At 34.2% G+C, this 12178-nt stretch overlaps 1 protein-coding gene across 12 annotated transcripts in view; it reads right to left on the reverse strand.

The window, feature by feature from the left end:
* LOC118186693 (homeodomain-interacting protein kinase 2-like) overlaps window positions 1–12178 on the reverse strand; it is a 270441-nt gene that overhangs the window by 55943 nt on the left and 202320 nt on the right. For 10 of the 12 annotated variants that reach the window (XM_085821621.1, XM_085821618.1, XM_085821619.1 and 7 more), the window contains 3 exons: window positions 11979–12163; window positions 2414–2564; window positions 682–871 (listed from right to left, as the gene is read on the reverse strand). In XM_085821621.1, coding sequence (XP_085677747.1) covers window positions 682–871; window positions 2414–2564; window positions 11979–12163 — 526 coding nt within the window. The remainder of the gene's footprint in view (window positions 1–681; window positions 872–2413; window positions 2565–11978; window positions 12164–12178) is intronic. The other 2 variants (XM_085821625.1, XM_085821624.1) reach the window with 1 other exon arrangement.

Below are 12178 nucleotides of genomic sequence, written 5' to 3' on the forward strand. Positions count from 1 at the left end.
TACCTGCATACTTTCCTAGGCCTAAATAGACTGCCTACAATTTTTTTTTTTTTTTGTAAAATTCCAACTTTAAAGAGTAGCGTGACAAAAAGAGTTAAGAGGTATTTGAGAAATTTATAGAATATAGCAACCAATCTTCATATTTTCTTGAATGTTGTTTTGAGATAAGTTTGTTTAAGTGGATACTCAAATTCTGAAGTCTTCATGCAACAGTAAAACATATTCCAAAATATAAATTGATTAAATATGATAAAGTAAGCATATTTTGTAGTTTATCTTGTAATATGTTTTCAGCCATTAAATACATTTGCAGAGTTACTATACGTGAAACTAGTTTTGTATTTTTACACTAGGTTAAAATACACTTACAAGATAGTTTTTACAGCATAACTTTCATAAATAAGAACTGATAGTTTGAGATTAGCTGAGCAATTTCCAAGTCTCAAACTTGCTGGATTATCAAACTTTAAAATAAGATTTTAGTTTTACAAAGTCTCCTGCACAGTGTCAAAACAGTCTTCATAAATTTCTCTACCTTACTTTAAGAAACTGAATAATTGGAAGCACATTATGAATATTTAAGGAAAGAAAGTCAGTAGCACGTTTTGAACATCTTTTGTAACTTAAACTAGATTTCAGTTTCAAAAATACAAATCTGATAAACTTTAATGATAATCTTACCTTGATGATATGAAGGACACAGTATAGAGGGCATACAAAGCGAAGGAGCTACATGTTGGAATGGATCAGCTCGAGCTTGTGACGTTGAGGCTGCATATATGTTGTTATTTACAGTCTGTGCTGCATTCACTCTTGCCGGAGCTTGGTGCTGGGACAGACTTATTCTCTGTGAAGTGGAAACATGATGAGTCTGTAGACAAAAGATTGTGGTTTTTACAAAATAAATCAGCAACTAGTAGGGCAACTTCATCATGAAATAATTATTACATTGCCCACCTTAATCACTGTTTCAGATAAAATGCATTTCTAACCAGACATCTGAATTAATTAATACACAATGAATACAAATAAATGATAATCAATACAAAGTCTTTCATGAATGAAATCGCTCTCCTCAATTCCTAAATAACAAGATGCATAGTAAAATGTACGCTGTAAAAAAATTCATAACTTATAAAAGCATACTTGCCAACATCATAAGAGTAAAAATAAGATGACCTTTGGAAAATTTCAAAAAAAGAAAACTTTTGTTACATTTTTTGAAGAAAATCATCATAAAATTCACAAACTAGTGAATCAAAATTATCTTTAAATCATCAAAATATCAATATGCTACTAAATTTAGCAACATAAAACTAAAAATTTCATATTAAAAAAATAGAACTCATTTTTGTTTCAAAGAAGTTTTGTTTCAAGTTCAAATAATTTATCAAACCATTTGAACTTGTCTATTTGATAATAAATGTGGTGATAAAACAAAAGATTGCCTCGATTTCTAGTCCCCCAACAAAAAATTGCTAAATGTGAGGGAAAAAAAAATATTTTGCATCTGACAACATCAAACTAGAGCAATTTAATAAAAATTACCAAAAACTCATAAAATTTGGCAGGTATGCAAAAGACAGAACAGCAGCAGTTTCTGGAGTAGAAAGATGTTGTCATGAATAAGCAATCAGCAATTTGTAGTACATACAGAAACAATATTAATAATAAAATTGATATTTCTTTCTGTTTCAGAAAGTTAAAATATGTCATGAGAAATATAATGCAAAGCCCATTGTACAATTTAAAATATTTGATAGAGTCATGAAGTTTGAAAAGGTTACGGAAAATTAGTCAACAAACATTTTAAGTCCAACTAATTACTTCTGTGATCATAATGTTTGCAATTTTACATAGATGCAATAAAATTAGAATACTTTTCAGCACCAATAATAATACTAAAATGAGCTCAAATTAAGCATAAAATCACTATTTCTAGTTGCTTTCAGCTGTTTTCATTGGATTTACATTTTCATATATAGTGTCTTCTCCCATATAAAAGATTAAATCTACTAAAAATTATAGATTTAAAATTTTTTTTTCAGAATTAAAACCATATTTAGTAGTTAAAAGGAATAAAGTTACGAAGAATGAATTTGATTAAAAAATATTCCATGCATATGATATCAGTTTAAAACGAAATGATTCCCATTTTCTAAAAGAAATATGGAAAGCATCAGCTTACAGGCATGTTAAGAAAACACAAATTTCATAACATAATAAATGATATGAGTATAAAATTTGATCAAATATGATCCAATAATGAAAATACGATACAATATAAATTTGAGCTCATTGACCCCTCAAAACAAGTTAAATATTTGATAAGATGTTTCCATTCCATAATATATAAGATATTTTCATAACATATTTCAGTAGTATTTTACAGTAACTATGGAAATGTACTTACCTGGTTCTGAATATTAAGCTGGTTATTAAATGTCAAGGCCACATTACCAGAAGGAGTGAAACTAGTTACAATTGGAAGCTGACTGCCACCATGATCATAGTTTTGTCGATTTCGTCTGCAGACTTCCATCATTTGAACAGAAGCTTTGACACTAAAAAATTACTCAAATATAAGAAACTACAAGCATTAAATCATATTATAAACTGAACAATAAGAATGAATTCGCAAAAGAATACAAATAAAAGTTATAAACAGCACAGAGAAATTTTAAGGAAATTGTGGTTGTATTTGTGTTGCAAATTTGTAATTCATTTTATTTGAAACTACGTAGCGTATTTGGAAACTAAGTACCGTTTCATTCTAGCGCCGTCGCAGCGCTGTCGTAGGCATCCCACGCATGTGCACTAGTCTTTCTTGTTAACTGACTTTCAATTGTCGCCATTTTGGTTGCTCTATGTTGTGTTTTCAGTTTGCTGTGCACATTCAAAATGTTTAAGACAATTAGTTCTCCTGCTGACTGTGAGATTCGTGCCGTGATTAAATTTTTGAACGCGAGGAATGTTAAACCGGCTGAAATTTATCGTCAAGTGAGAGAAGTTTACGGTGAATATGCGATAAGTGATGGAATGGTGAGAAAGTGGGTAAGAATGTTTAATGCAGGTCGAACAAATGTCAACGCTGAGGCTCGGAGTGGTCGGCCTTCTGTTGTCATCGATGATTTGGTAAGGAAAGTTGATGAAGCAATTCATGAGAACAGACGCTTCACAATGACAACTCTTTCAGAATCATTTCCACAAATTTCACGTATTGTTTTGTTCGAAATTGTGTCTGACCGCTTGAATTATCGCAAACTGTGTTCCCAATGGGTTCCAAAAATGCTCACAGATGTTCACAAAACAAAGCGACTTGGTAGTGCCCTGACATTTCTCACGCGGTACAGTGATGAGGGAAAAAACTTTTTAAACCAAATTGTGACAGGTGATGAAACTTGGGTGTGTCATTTCACACCAGAATTGAAACAACAACCGATGGACTGGAGACACACTCATTCACCGAAAAAACAAAAGTTCAAAGTGACAATGTCATCACAAAAAATCATGTGCACTGTCTTCTGGGATAGGAAAGGCGTTCTGCTTACTGAATTTCTTCCCAGAGGTGAAACCATTAATGTGGCACGACATTGTGAGACTTTAACAAAACTAAGGCGTGCCATTCAAAACAAACGAAGAGGAATGCTCAGTAAAGGAACTGTGTTGCTCCATGACAATGCTCTGCCCTATACTGCTGGTGTCACTCAATCGTTAATTCGACAGTTTCATTGGGAGCAGTTCGATCACCCGCCGTACAGCCTGGACTTGGCACAGTCCGACTATCACTTGTTCCTGCACATGAAGCACGAGCTTGGTGGGAAGCGCTTTGGATCTGACGATGACACGAAAAATGCTGTGGAGTCGTGGTTATCGAAACTGGCGGGAAGTTTCTTTGACGATGGTATACAAAATCTGGTCACCCGCTATGGCAAGTGTTTGATCATTGGCGGAAACTATGTTGAAAAATAGTTTAAGACATGTATTTTCATGTAAAAATAAAACTGGAATCAAAAAAATTGTTTTACTATTTTTTTCTTTCAAAACAGTACTTAGTTTCCCAATACGTCTCGTATAAAAAGAGTATTCATAAAATGTTAAAAGCTTTAGCTTGTTATTCTTGCAACTGTAGGTTTTGTAACAAAGACCGGAAACCTTTCTTTTGAGCATTTCGTTGAACAGAAGACATCATTACTTTTACTAATATTACCTATATACTATGGCTTTTTACTAACAGAAGAACTGTGTGAATATCTTCACTGGTGGGCTCGTTTACTTAAGAGGAAGAGAAGAGCTTAGAGGAAGTTGTAAATCGGCCTTCTCGTTTGGACTCGCATTTTCGCTTTGTGTATATTGCAATGGTTTTATTTCAGTTTCCTCCGGACAGCGGGTGTTCTGTAAAGTTTAGGCAATTTATTTCTTATTGTTAGTTTCCGTTGTCAGCTGGGGGGTGAGTAGTCTATTTTCTCACGTTTCTCCCGAGTACTGGTCTCTTTGTCAAATTGTCTTGTTTTTGATTCGTTGTGGGGGTGTTGCTTTCAGTTAACTGATAAGTGAAAGTCTAGGGTTGTGAAATTTAATTTTATATGATTTTTTGTAAGCTTATAAACATATGGCGGCGGAGAGACCGAACTTTCTTCGGAGTGTGCACATGAGGAGAAGTTTATTCTGATTTGAGCTTGCAAAGAAAAAAGGTAGAGGAAAAAGAGTGGGGAGGGGTTGACCCCTTGCAGGTCTTGCTCTTGCGGATTGTAGCGGAGTCAGATTTGAGTTGGTGATGGAAAAGTAAAAAGGAGACAGTGTGTTTGGCAGGGCTTGACCCCTTGCTGAAATAGCAAGCTGTGGATATGATTTTCTTTTGCCGTTTAGCTGATGAGAATTTGCATTAGCAAAAGGGGTGGAGCTCAAGACCAAACTATTGCTTTGCTGCTACGTTGCTTCATAGTTTTCCGAGAACTTTGGAGATTGTGATGTTATTTTCAAGGTGATAATGATGCCAGAGTTTATCCTTTATTCTTGCCCATTATTCAGTTCTCGTTTGCGAGTTCTGATGTGTTCCTGTCAATATTTTTATGCTAGTTATGAGTCATTCGAAAATGAAATTCTCATTTAGGATCCGGATAAGGGACAGCTACAGTGATGTTTCGACCAGGTCATCCTTCAATATGCAAAAACTATCTCCCTCACATAACACTGATTTACAGCCTGCAGAATTATGGTTGTGCTCAAGATTAAACTGTGGAACATTGGACAATCCGTGGAGCTGTCAAATCGCCTTATTAATCTGCCTTCAATGAAATTCCTGAAGAAATGGAGTGCGCAGTATGGACTTCACCCCTCCCCCCCGTGAGTGATTGGTCTCTTTTTATTTGAATTACCTTAATGATTATTTTAAATACTCAAGCAAGAGTTGTCATTTTAATGTTGTTGAAATTTGTGTAATTAGTCAAAATTAATTAATTGATCTGGTAAATTTCAGCGTTCTTAAAGGGAATTACTAGGAGAAATACCTAATGTTAGAAGGTGAAATGTGTAAAATACTAGTGTTAAATTATGATAGAATAGAATTTCAAAACATTGTTACGAAATGTCAAGGCGCAGTAAGATAACTTACCCACAAAGCAGTTTTAGAGTTGCCATAAAATGGCAAGGGAAGGCAAGGTTGCCACATTTGGCGATATGCCACAGACGGACGGAGAACCTTTTGGAACAAATTCTTACTGGTTTAGCTTAGAATGTTCTCAAACACAAGTCAGAAGTTATATAAACCCTGCTGGTACGCAGAGAGTTAGTCAGTTAGTGACAGTCTAGCAAGGTGATAGTCAATCATTGAGCAAGTGTCTTGAAGTCTAGCGCTGAGTTCATCGTCGAGTGCATCGAGAGTCTTTCGTATATGAGTTAGTGCATCGTCGAGTTTTGTCTTAATAGTGTGCCGGGTTGAGAACTGTACTCTCGTGTATTGTAGTGCATTGTGAGTTGTAGCATGGAGAGTCTTGAGAGACATAGAGTTCCGAGAGCAACTGAGCAGAGTCAGGAGCTGTACTCTGGTGCTTTGCCGTGAAGCTGTCTCCACCATTATAAGCCTGATAGTGAGAAGGTCGTGTCGCTGATCGTGTCAGCATGTTTATTGAAGTTCTTTGATGATTGTGTCAATGTGTTACTGGAGCTGTTTTGAATAATATTGGCCAATAAAGAGTGTTTCGATACTTTCATCGAGTGTTGTCGTTATTCACTCCAAATCTATGAACCCTGTACGAATGTGAAGGAAATGCCAGTGGCAGAAGCAATGGAAGAACTACTAAGACAGCTCATGACTGCTTTTGCTGAATTCCAAGAAAAGATGGAAGCTGGACAGGAGGAGTTGAAAGCCAGATGTGTGGAAATAAAGGCCAAATATGCTGAGATAAAAGCCGGATATGATGAGATAAAAGCTGGATATGAAGAGATCACAGCTGAGACGAAAGCCAGACCAGAAGAGACGAAGACCGGACGAGAAGAGATGAAAGCCGGCCAAGAAAAGGTGCTAGAGCAACATGGATGAAAGTCAAGCTTGCAGAAGAAACTGAAGAGATATAATAAGAGTATTTGTTAGCCTTTTTACGGCAACGAATCTTGCCAAATCATTGCCTCCTACGATTGGCGCAGGAGAGTTAAAAAGAAATCCAACTGGGCTGACGTGAGCAATTACTTGTAACCTAAGCTCACAATTAAATTGCATTTTGCCTCACCATAAATATTTGTATATGATGTTTTTCTTAATAAAATAATTGCTGGTCTGTCGATAAAAATAACCTTTAAAACAGAATTAAATTTATTCATCTGGCTACGTCAAGCTTGGAGCCTACTTCAGCGATATGGATATACTAACGAAAAACAAAGCATCCCTAAAGGGGAAAACAACTAGATTTTGAAACCTTTGTGGAAAATGTAAGTAATAACGTGGACTTAGTTGAACTAAACGTTAAACTGAAAAACATTCAAGCTCTTCAAAAGAAAGTTGATGAGCTATGAAGTGCGTGCTATGCACAAAGTGATATGAAAGATGATGATCTCCCCAAAATTGATGACAACTTAAACTAATGTGATGATTGTCTGGAAAAATTGGAGGTAAAAATTGAAATTCTTATCAATTCTTATAATAAATTCTGCAGAAGCAGTAAATGTTACTCAAAGTAATGTAGATGAAAATTTTCAAATCAAAACTAAAATCCCACCTTTAGTTTTGCCTGAATTTTCAGGAAAATATGAAGAATTTAGTTAATTTAAAACTCAATTTGATGATTTAATTACAAATAACAGTTGAGACATTCGCAGAAATTGTATTACCTGAGATCTTGTCTTACTAATGATGTTAAGCATTTAGCAAGTAACTTTAATAATTTTGAATCTTTGTTAAATGCTTTGAAATATCGCTATGATAATGAATGTCTGATTGTTGACATTCACGAGCAGAATATTTCAAATTTTGAAAAGTGTGTGTGTTTGTAAGTATGGCAAAGCCTCGAGGGCTATCTGCCTAAGGGGAGGGATGCCTTCGTGGAGGACTTTCTAAGGGAAACTGGCTCGTATCCACGTTACACATGGGGAAAACCCCGAAAACGCCCATGCAGCCAGCCCGTTCTCGGGATTCGAACCTTGGACCGAACTACCAGTGTTCAGCAACTTTACCGCTCGGCCGAATTTTTTCTTTTTTTTTTTTTTAAAGATTCAATTCGAAAAATATTAGAAGTATAATTGATTGTATACAAAAGAATTTACACACTTTGAAAGTTTTAAAATTAAATATGAACAGAATAAGTTATTTGATGTTTTTCTAATAAATATTTTTCAACAAAAACTAGATAAAGAATCTAGAAAAAATTTTGAATTATCTCACAAATCAAAAGTAGTTCCAAAATTTGAAAAGTTTATAAGAATTCTACCCCTTCCCATAAATTGAAGTTCTTTTGATGAATTAAAATAAAAACTGTGTTGTTTGTAGGAACTTTCATCCTATTTTCCTTTGCAATACATTCTTAAAGTTAAATGTTCATGAAAGGTTAAAATTAATTCGTTCACATAAACTCTGTGAATTACGTCTAAAGCAAAATCATAAGAAAAGTCAGTGGCTCTCGAAATTTAGATCCACCTGCGAGGAGAAACATAATAAATTAATATGTATGGATAATGAAGGTCATTCAAAAGACTCCTTGTCGTTCGATGACGCCGCTTAGACAAAATAAAAAGTGAGATCAATGCCACTGGAACAGGTGACTCAGAATTGAAAGCGTTGAGTGTTTTAAGTAACACGAATAAACAAAAAAGAAAAAGTGTTCTTTTTTCTACTGCAGAGATATATCTCCATCAGGACGCCAAAAATTGAAGAATAAAAATCCGTGCTATTTTAGACATCGCATCTAATATATGCGTTGTTACAGGTAAAATAAGTGAATGCTTAGGAATAAAAAGGGAAAAAATTAAAAATGCCTGTTACAGGTCTTAATGGATCAGTTCAAAATATTAAATGGAAAGTGAATACATTTATTTCAAATGAAAGACTGCACCTTTAATGAACCAGTTGAATTCTTTATTGTAAATAAGATAACGAGACTAATAACTCCATGTACTATGTTATATAATTTCAAAATTAGAAATTCCACAATTTTTAAATTTAGCTGATAAATCATTTTATGAAACTTCTGAGGTACATGCCCTTATAAGCGCTGATTTATTTTTTAAGGTTTTGAAAAATAATACGTATAAAATAAATGATGATTTATTGTTTAAAGAGTCTGAATTTGGATGGATCGCATGCGAGAAGCTTAACGAAATACAACCTTTCTATCAGGGACATTGTTTTCTTGTACAAAATGATTCTCTTCAAAGTACTTTAAAACTTTTCTTTGATTTAGAGGTACTTGGTATTCGTGATGATCCAGTTTTGCATGAAAAGGATCAGGCAATGGAAATTTTTAATGACACCATTGAATTTAAAAATGGACGTTATGTAGTACAATTACTTTTCAAAAAACATTATGAAGAATTATCTGATAATTATCCCTTGGCGCGGCAGCATTTTCAGAATTTGTCGAGGAGATTTAGTCATGATTCTAAGTTGCATCAACAGTACCATGAAATTATTTGTGATTATTTAAAAGAAGGCATAATTAGCATCATAAATCCTGATACACAGAAAATGCTTTAAATAGGCCTATATATTATTTGCCTCATCAGGCTGTGCGGAAAGAAAGTAGCTTAACGGCGAAACTTAGGATCGTCTTTGATGCAGGTAGTCATCAAAATAACGAACTTTCTTTAAGTGACTGCTTGTAACCAAGGGTCAACTTAAATCCAAATCTTTTGGACTTATTAATTAATTTCAGATTGAATAAAATTGCATTTTGTTCAGATGTTAAACAAGCTTTTCTGTAGATTTGCATCTTTGATGAACATAAGGAAGCAGTTCATTTTCTTTGGAGCAATGATGATCCATGTGTTGACAAAAAGGCCCAATTTACAAACTTACCACTTCAATTAAGTAAACTTCAGAGTCAGTTCGAACCCATTCCTGTTAGCAGCTACTGTTAGACATCATACTGAAAAATGTAAGGCAGTTTTTCCCGAAACTGTTGATATTTTAGACAAATGTTTTTATGTAGATGATTTTATTTCTGGAAGAGAGGATTTTGAAGAAGTGTTTGAAGTATCCAGAAATGCCAAGAAAATTATGGAAGATGCTGGAATGCAATAATGCTGAATTAATGGAGCAATGGAAGAATAAAGAATTTGATACCTATCCTGAAGATACTACTTTCAGCTTCAGCACACACCAACCTAAAATCTTGGGACTTTCTTGGAAGACACACAAAGATTACTTAACTATGGATACTAAAAATCTTTGGAATTTCTTTCTATGGACAAAAATATGAAACGCTTCTTACTTCACACAATAGGGGAGATATTCGATCCTTTAGGATTAATTTTGCCTTTCACCATTCAAGTTAAATGACTCATCCAAGACCTCTAGAATGAAAAGAGACCAAAAGAAATTGAAAAGAAATGGAAGAAGTGGTGTGCTGAACTTCATCATTTAGAAAATTTAAAAATACCTAGGTTGTTAATGATTCTGTTTCACAGGAAGATACTGTTGAAATACACAATTTTTGCGACACAAGTAAAAAGGCATATGGCACTGCCATATATTTGAAGGTAAAGACAATCAATGGAATATCGGTGAAACTTCTAAGTTCAAAAAGTTGTATGACTCATTAAACGGTGTGACCTTACCAAGATTAGAACTGTTGGCTGCTCTAGTTGCAGCTCGTCTTAGTTCTAAGGTAAACAGAATCGTGAATCTTAAAAAATCTTCTACTGAATACCATTGGACAGACTCCAAGATTGCACCTTTTTAGATAATGGGTGCAAAAAATGGATGGAAGCAGTTTGTGGCAAACTGAGTCAACAAATTCATTAGCTTGACAGATCCTAACTCTTGGCATCACAGTGCAGGTAAAGAAAATCCTGCTAATCTTCTTTTGTGTGGAATGAGTGCTGATTCCTTGGTGACAGATTCTAGATGGTGGACAGGCCCAGAATTCTTGATGGAGCGAGAAATTTTCAAGGACTTGCAACAATCGAATAAGTCGAAAAAGAAACTTTGCTGCGAGAAAGGAAATTTCCTTCTAAAGATGAGACTTGTAAAGATATTGTCCTGCTAAATGACAGTTCTCAACTTTTTATTGTGAACGACCTCTTAGAACTTTCAAACAATTATTATAAAAATTAACCATGTTTTGCCTTATATTTTCATGTTTAGTTTCAATTGCAGGAATAAGGTAAAAAACACAGGATCACTGTCAGTGGAGGAGGTAAGAGAAGCCAAAAAAGTGTTGAATAAGCATGAACAACGAGTTCGGCTTGAAGGAAAAAAAACTGTCAAGTAATATTTCGAATTTATTTCTGTTTTTTTATGGCAAAGGAATAGTATGTGTAGGAGGAAGGTTAAAGAATGCTTCAGTGGCATATTCTCAAAGACATATTTTACCTAAGGGTTCAAGATTAAGTAAAATTTATTTTGAAAGTTTGCCCAGGAAATTATTTCGTGGTGTACCACAAGGTCTGCTGAAAGCAGTGTGCTTAAAACTTTGGCCTTTAGGTGGACGTAGGTTTGCACGTAAAACATCACATCAATGTGTAACATGCTTTAAGTGTTAAGCACACTCTTTCTTCACAAATTATCGGTAATTTGTCTAGTGAAAGAGTTAATATTTCACCTCCATTTGCTATTATAGGTATTGATTTATGGGGTCTTCATTTAGTAAAATTTAAAAATCAATGTAGAGGTATTTTAAATAAATTGTATGTTTGTATTTTTATATGTTTCACAACAAAGGCCACTAATCTTGAGACATTAACAGATTTGACTTCCGATGCTTTAATTGCAACACTTAAATGTTTTACAAGTAGATGTGGCAAAGGTTTCAAAATTTATACAGACAATGCTACAAACTTTGTTGGAGCGAATTCAAAACTGAAAAAAATTTATAAGCTCATTAGTTTCCCAGACAAAGAATTAGCTAATTATTTTTTGCAAGAAAATATAGACTGGACTTTTATTCCACCCAAATCGCATCACTTCGATGGACTTTGGGAAGCTGGAATTTACGCCAAATCATAGCCTCCTACAATTGAGGCTGGAGAGTTAAAAAATAAATCCAATCGGGCTGACGTGAGCAATTACTTGTAACAGAAGCTCACAACTAAATTGTATTTTGCTTCACTGTAAATATTTGTATATGATGTTTTTCTTAATAAAATAATTAAAAAACAAAACAGTGAAGCTGGTCCGTCGATAAAAATAACCTTTAAGAGAATTAAATTTATTCAGTATTATTACTATTATTTATTTTATTTTTGAGTAGCTTTGTCCAGCACCAAGGCAGTCAGTTTAAGGTTTTTAAAAGTTAAACCCCTAATTTTCTGCTTCGCAACATACTTACTTGTTACAATGTGCATATTCAACAAGATGATTAAGTGTTACGAAGTGATGATTAAGAGCTTCTAAAGGTGAAATGCGACGGTCCTGATCTAAAGTTAGCATTCTTTTCAAGAGGTCTATAAAATCTTTTCTGTCAGCCTTTTCTGCTGATAGTTCACTTCCTCCTAAATCATCTGGCACATTAACCTTTAAAAGAAATAT

This window comes from Stegodyphus dumicola, chromosome 8 (genome assembly GCF_044657685.1).
Source record: "Stegodyphus dumicola isolate Sdum_Otavi_A_Nest chromosome 8, ASM4465768v1".
Lineage (NCBI taxonomy): Eukaryota > Metazoa > Arthropoda > Arachnida > Araneae > Eresidae > Stegodyphus > Stegodyphus dumicola.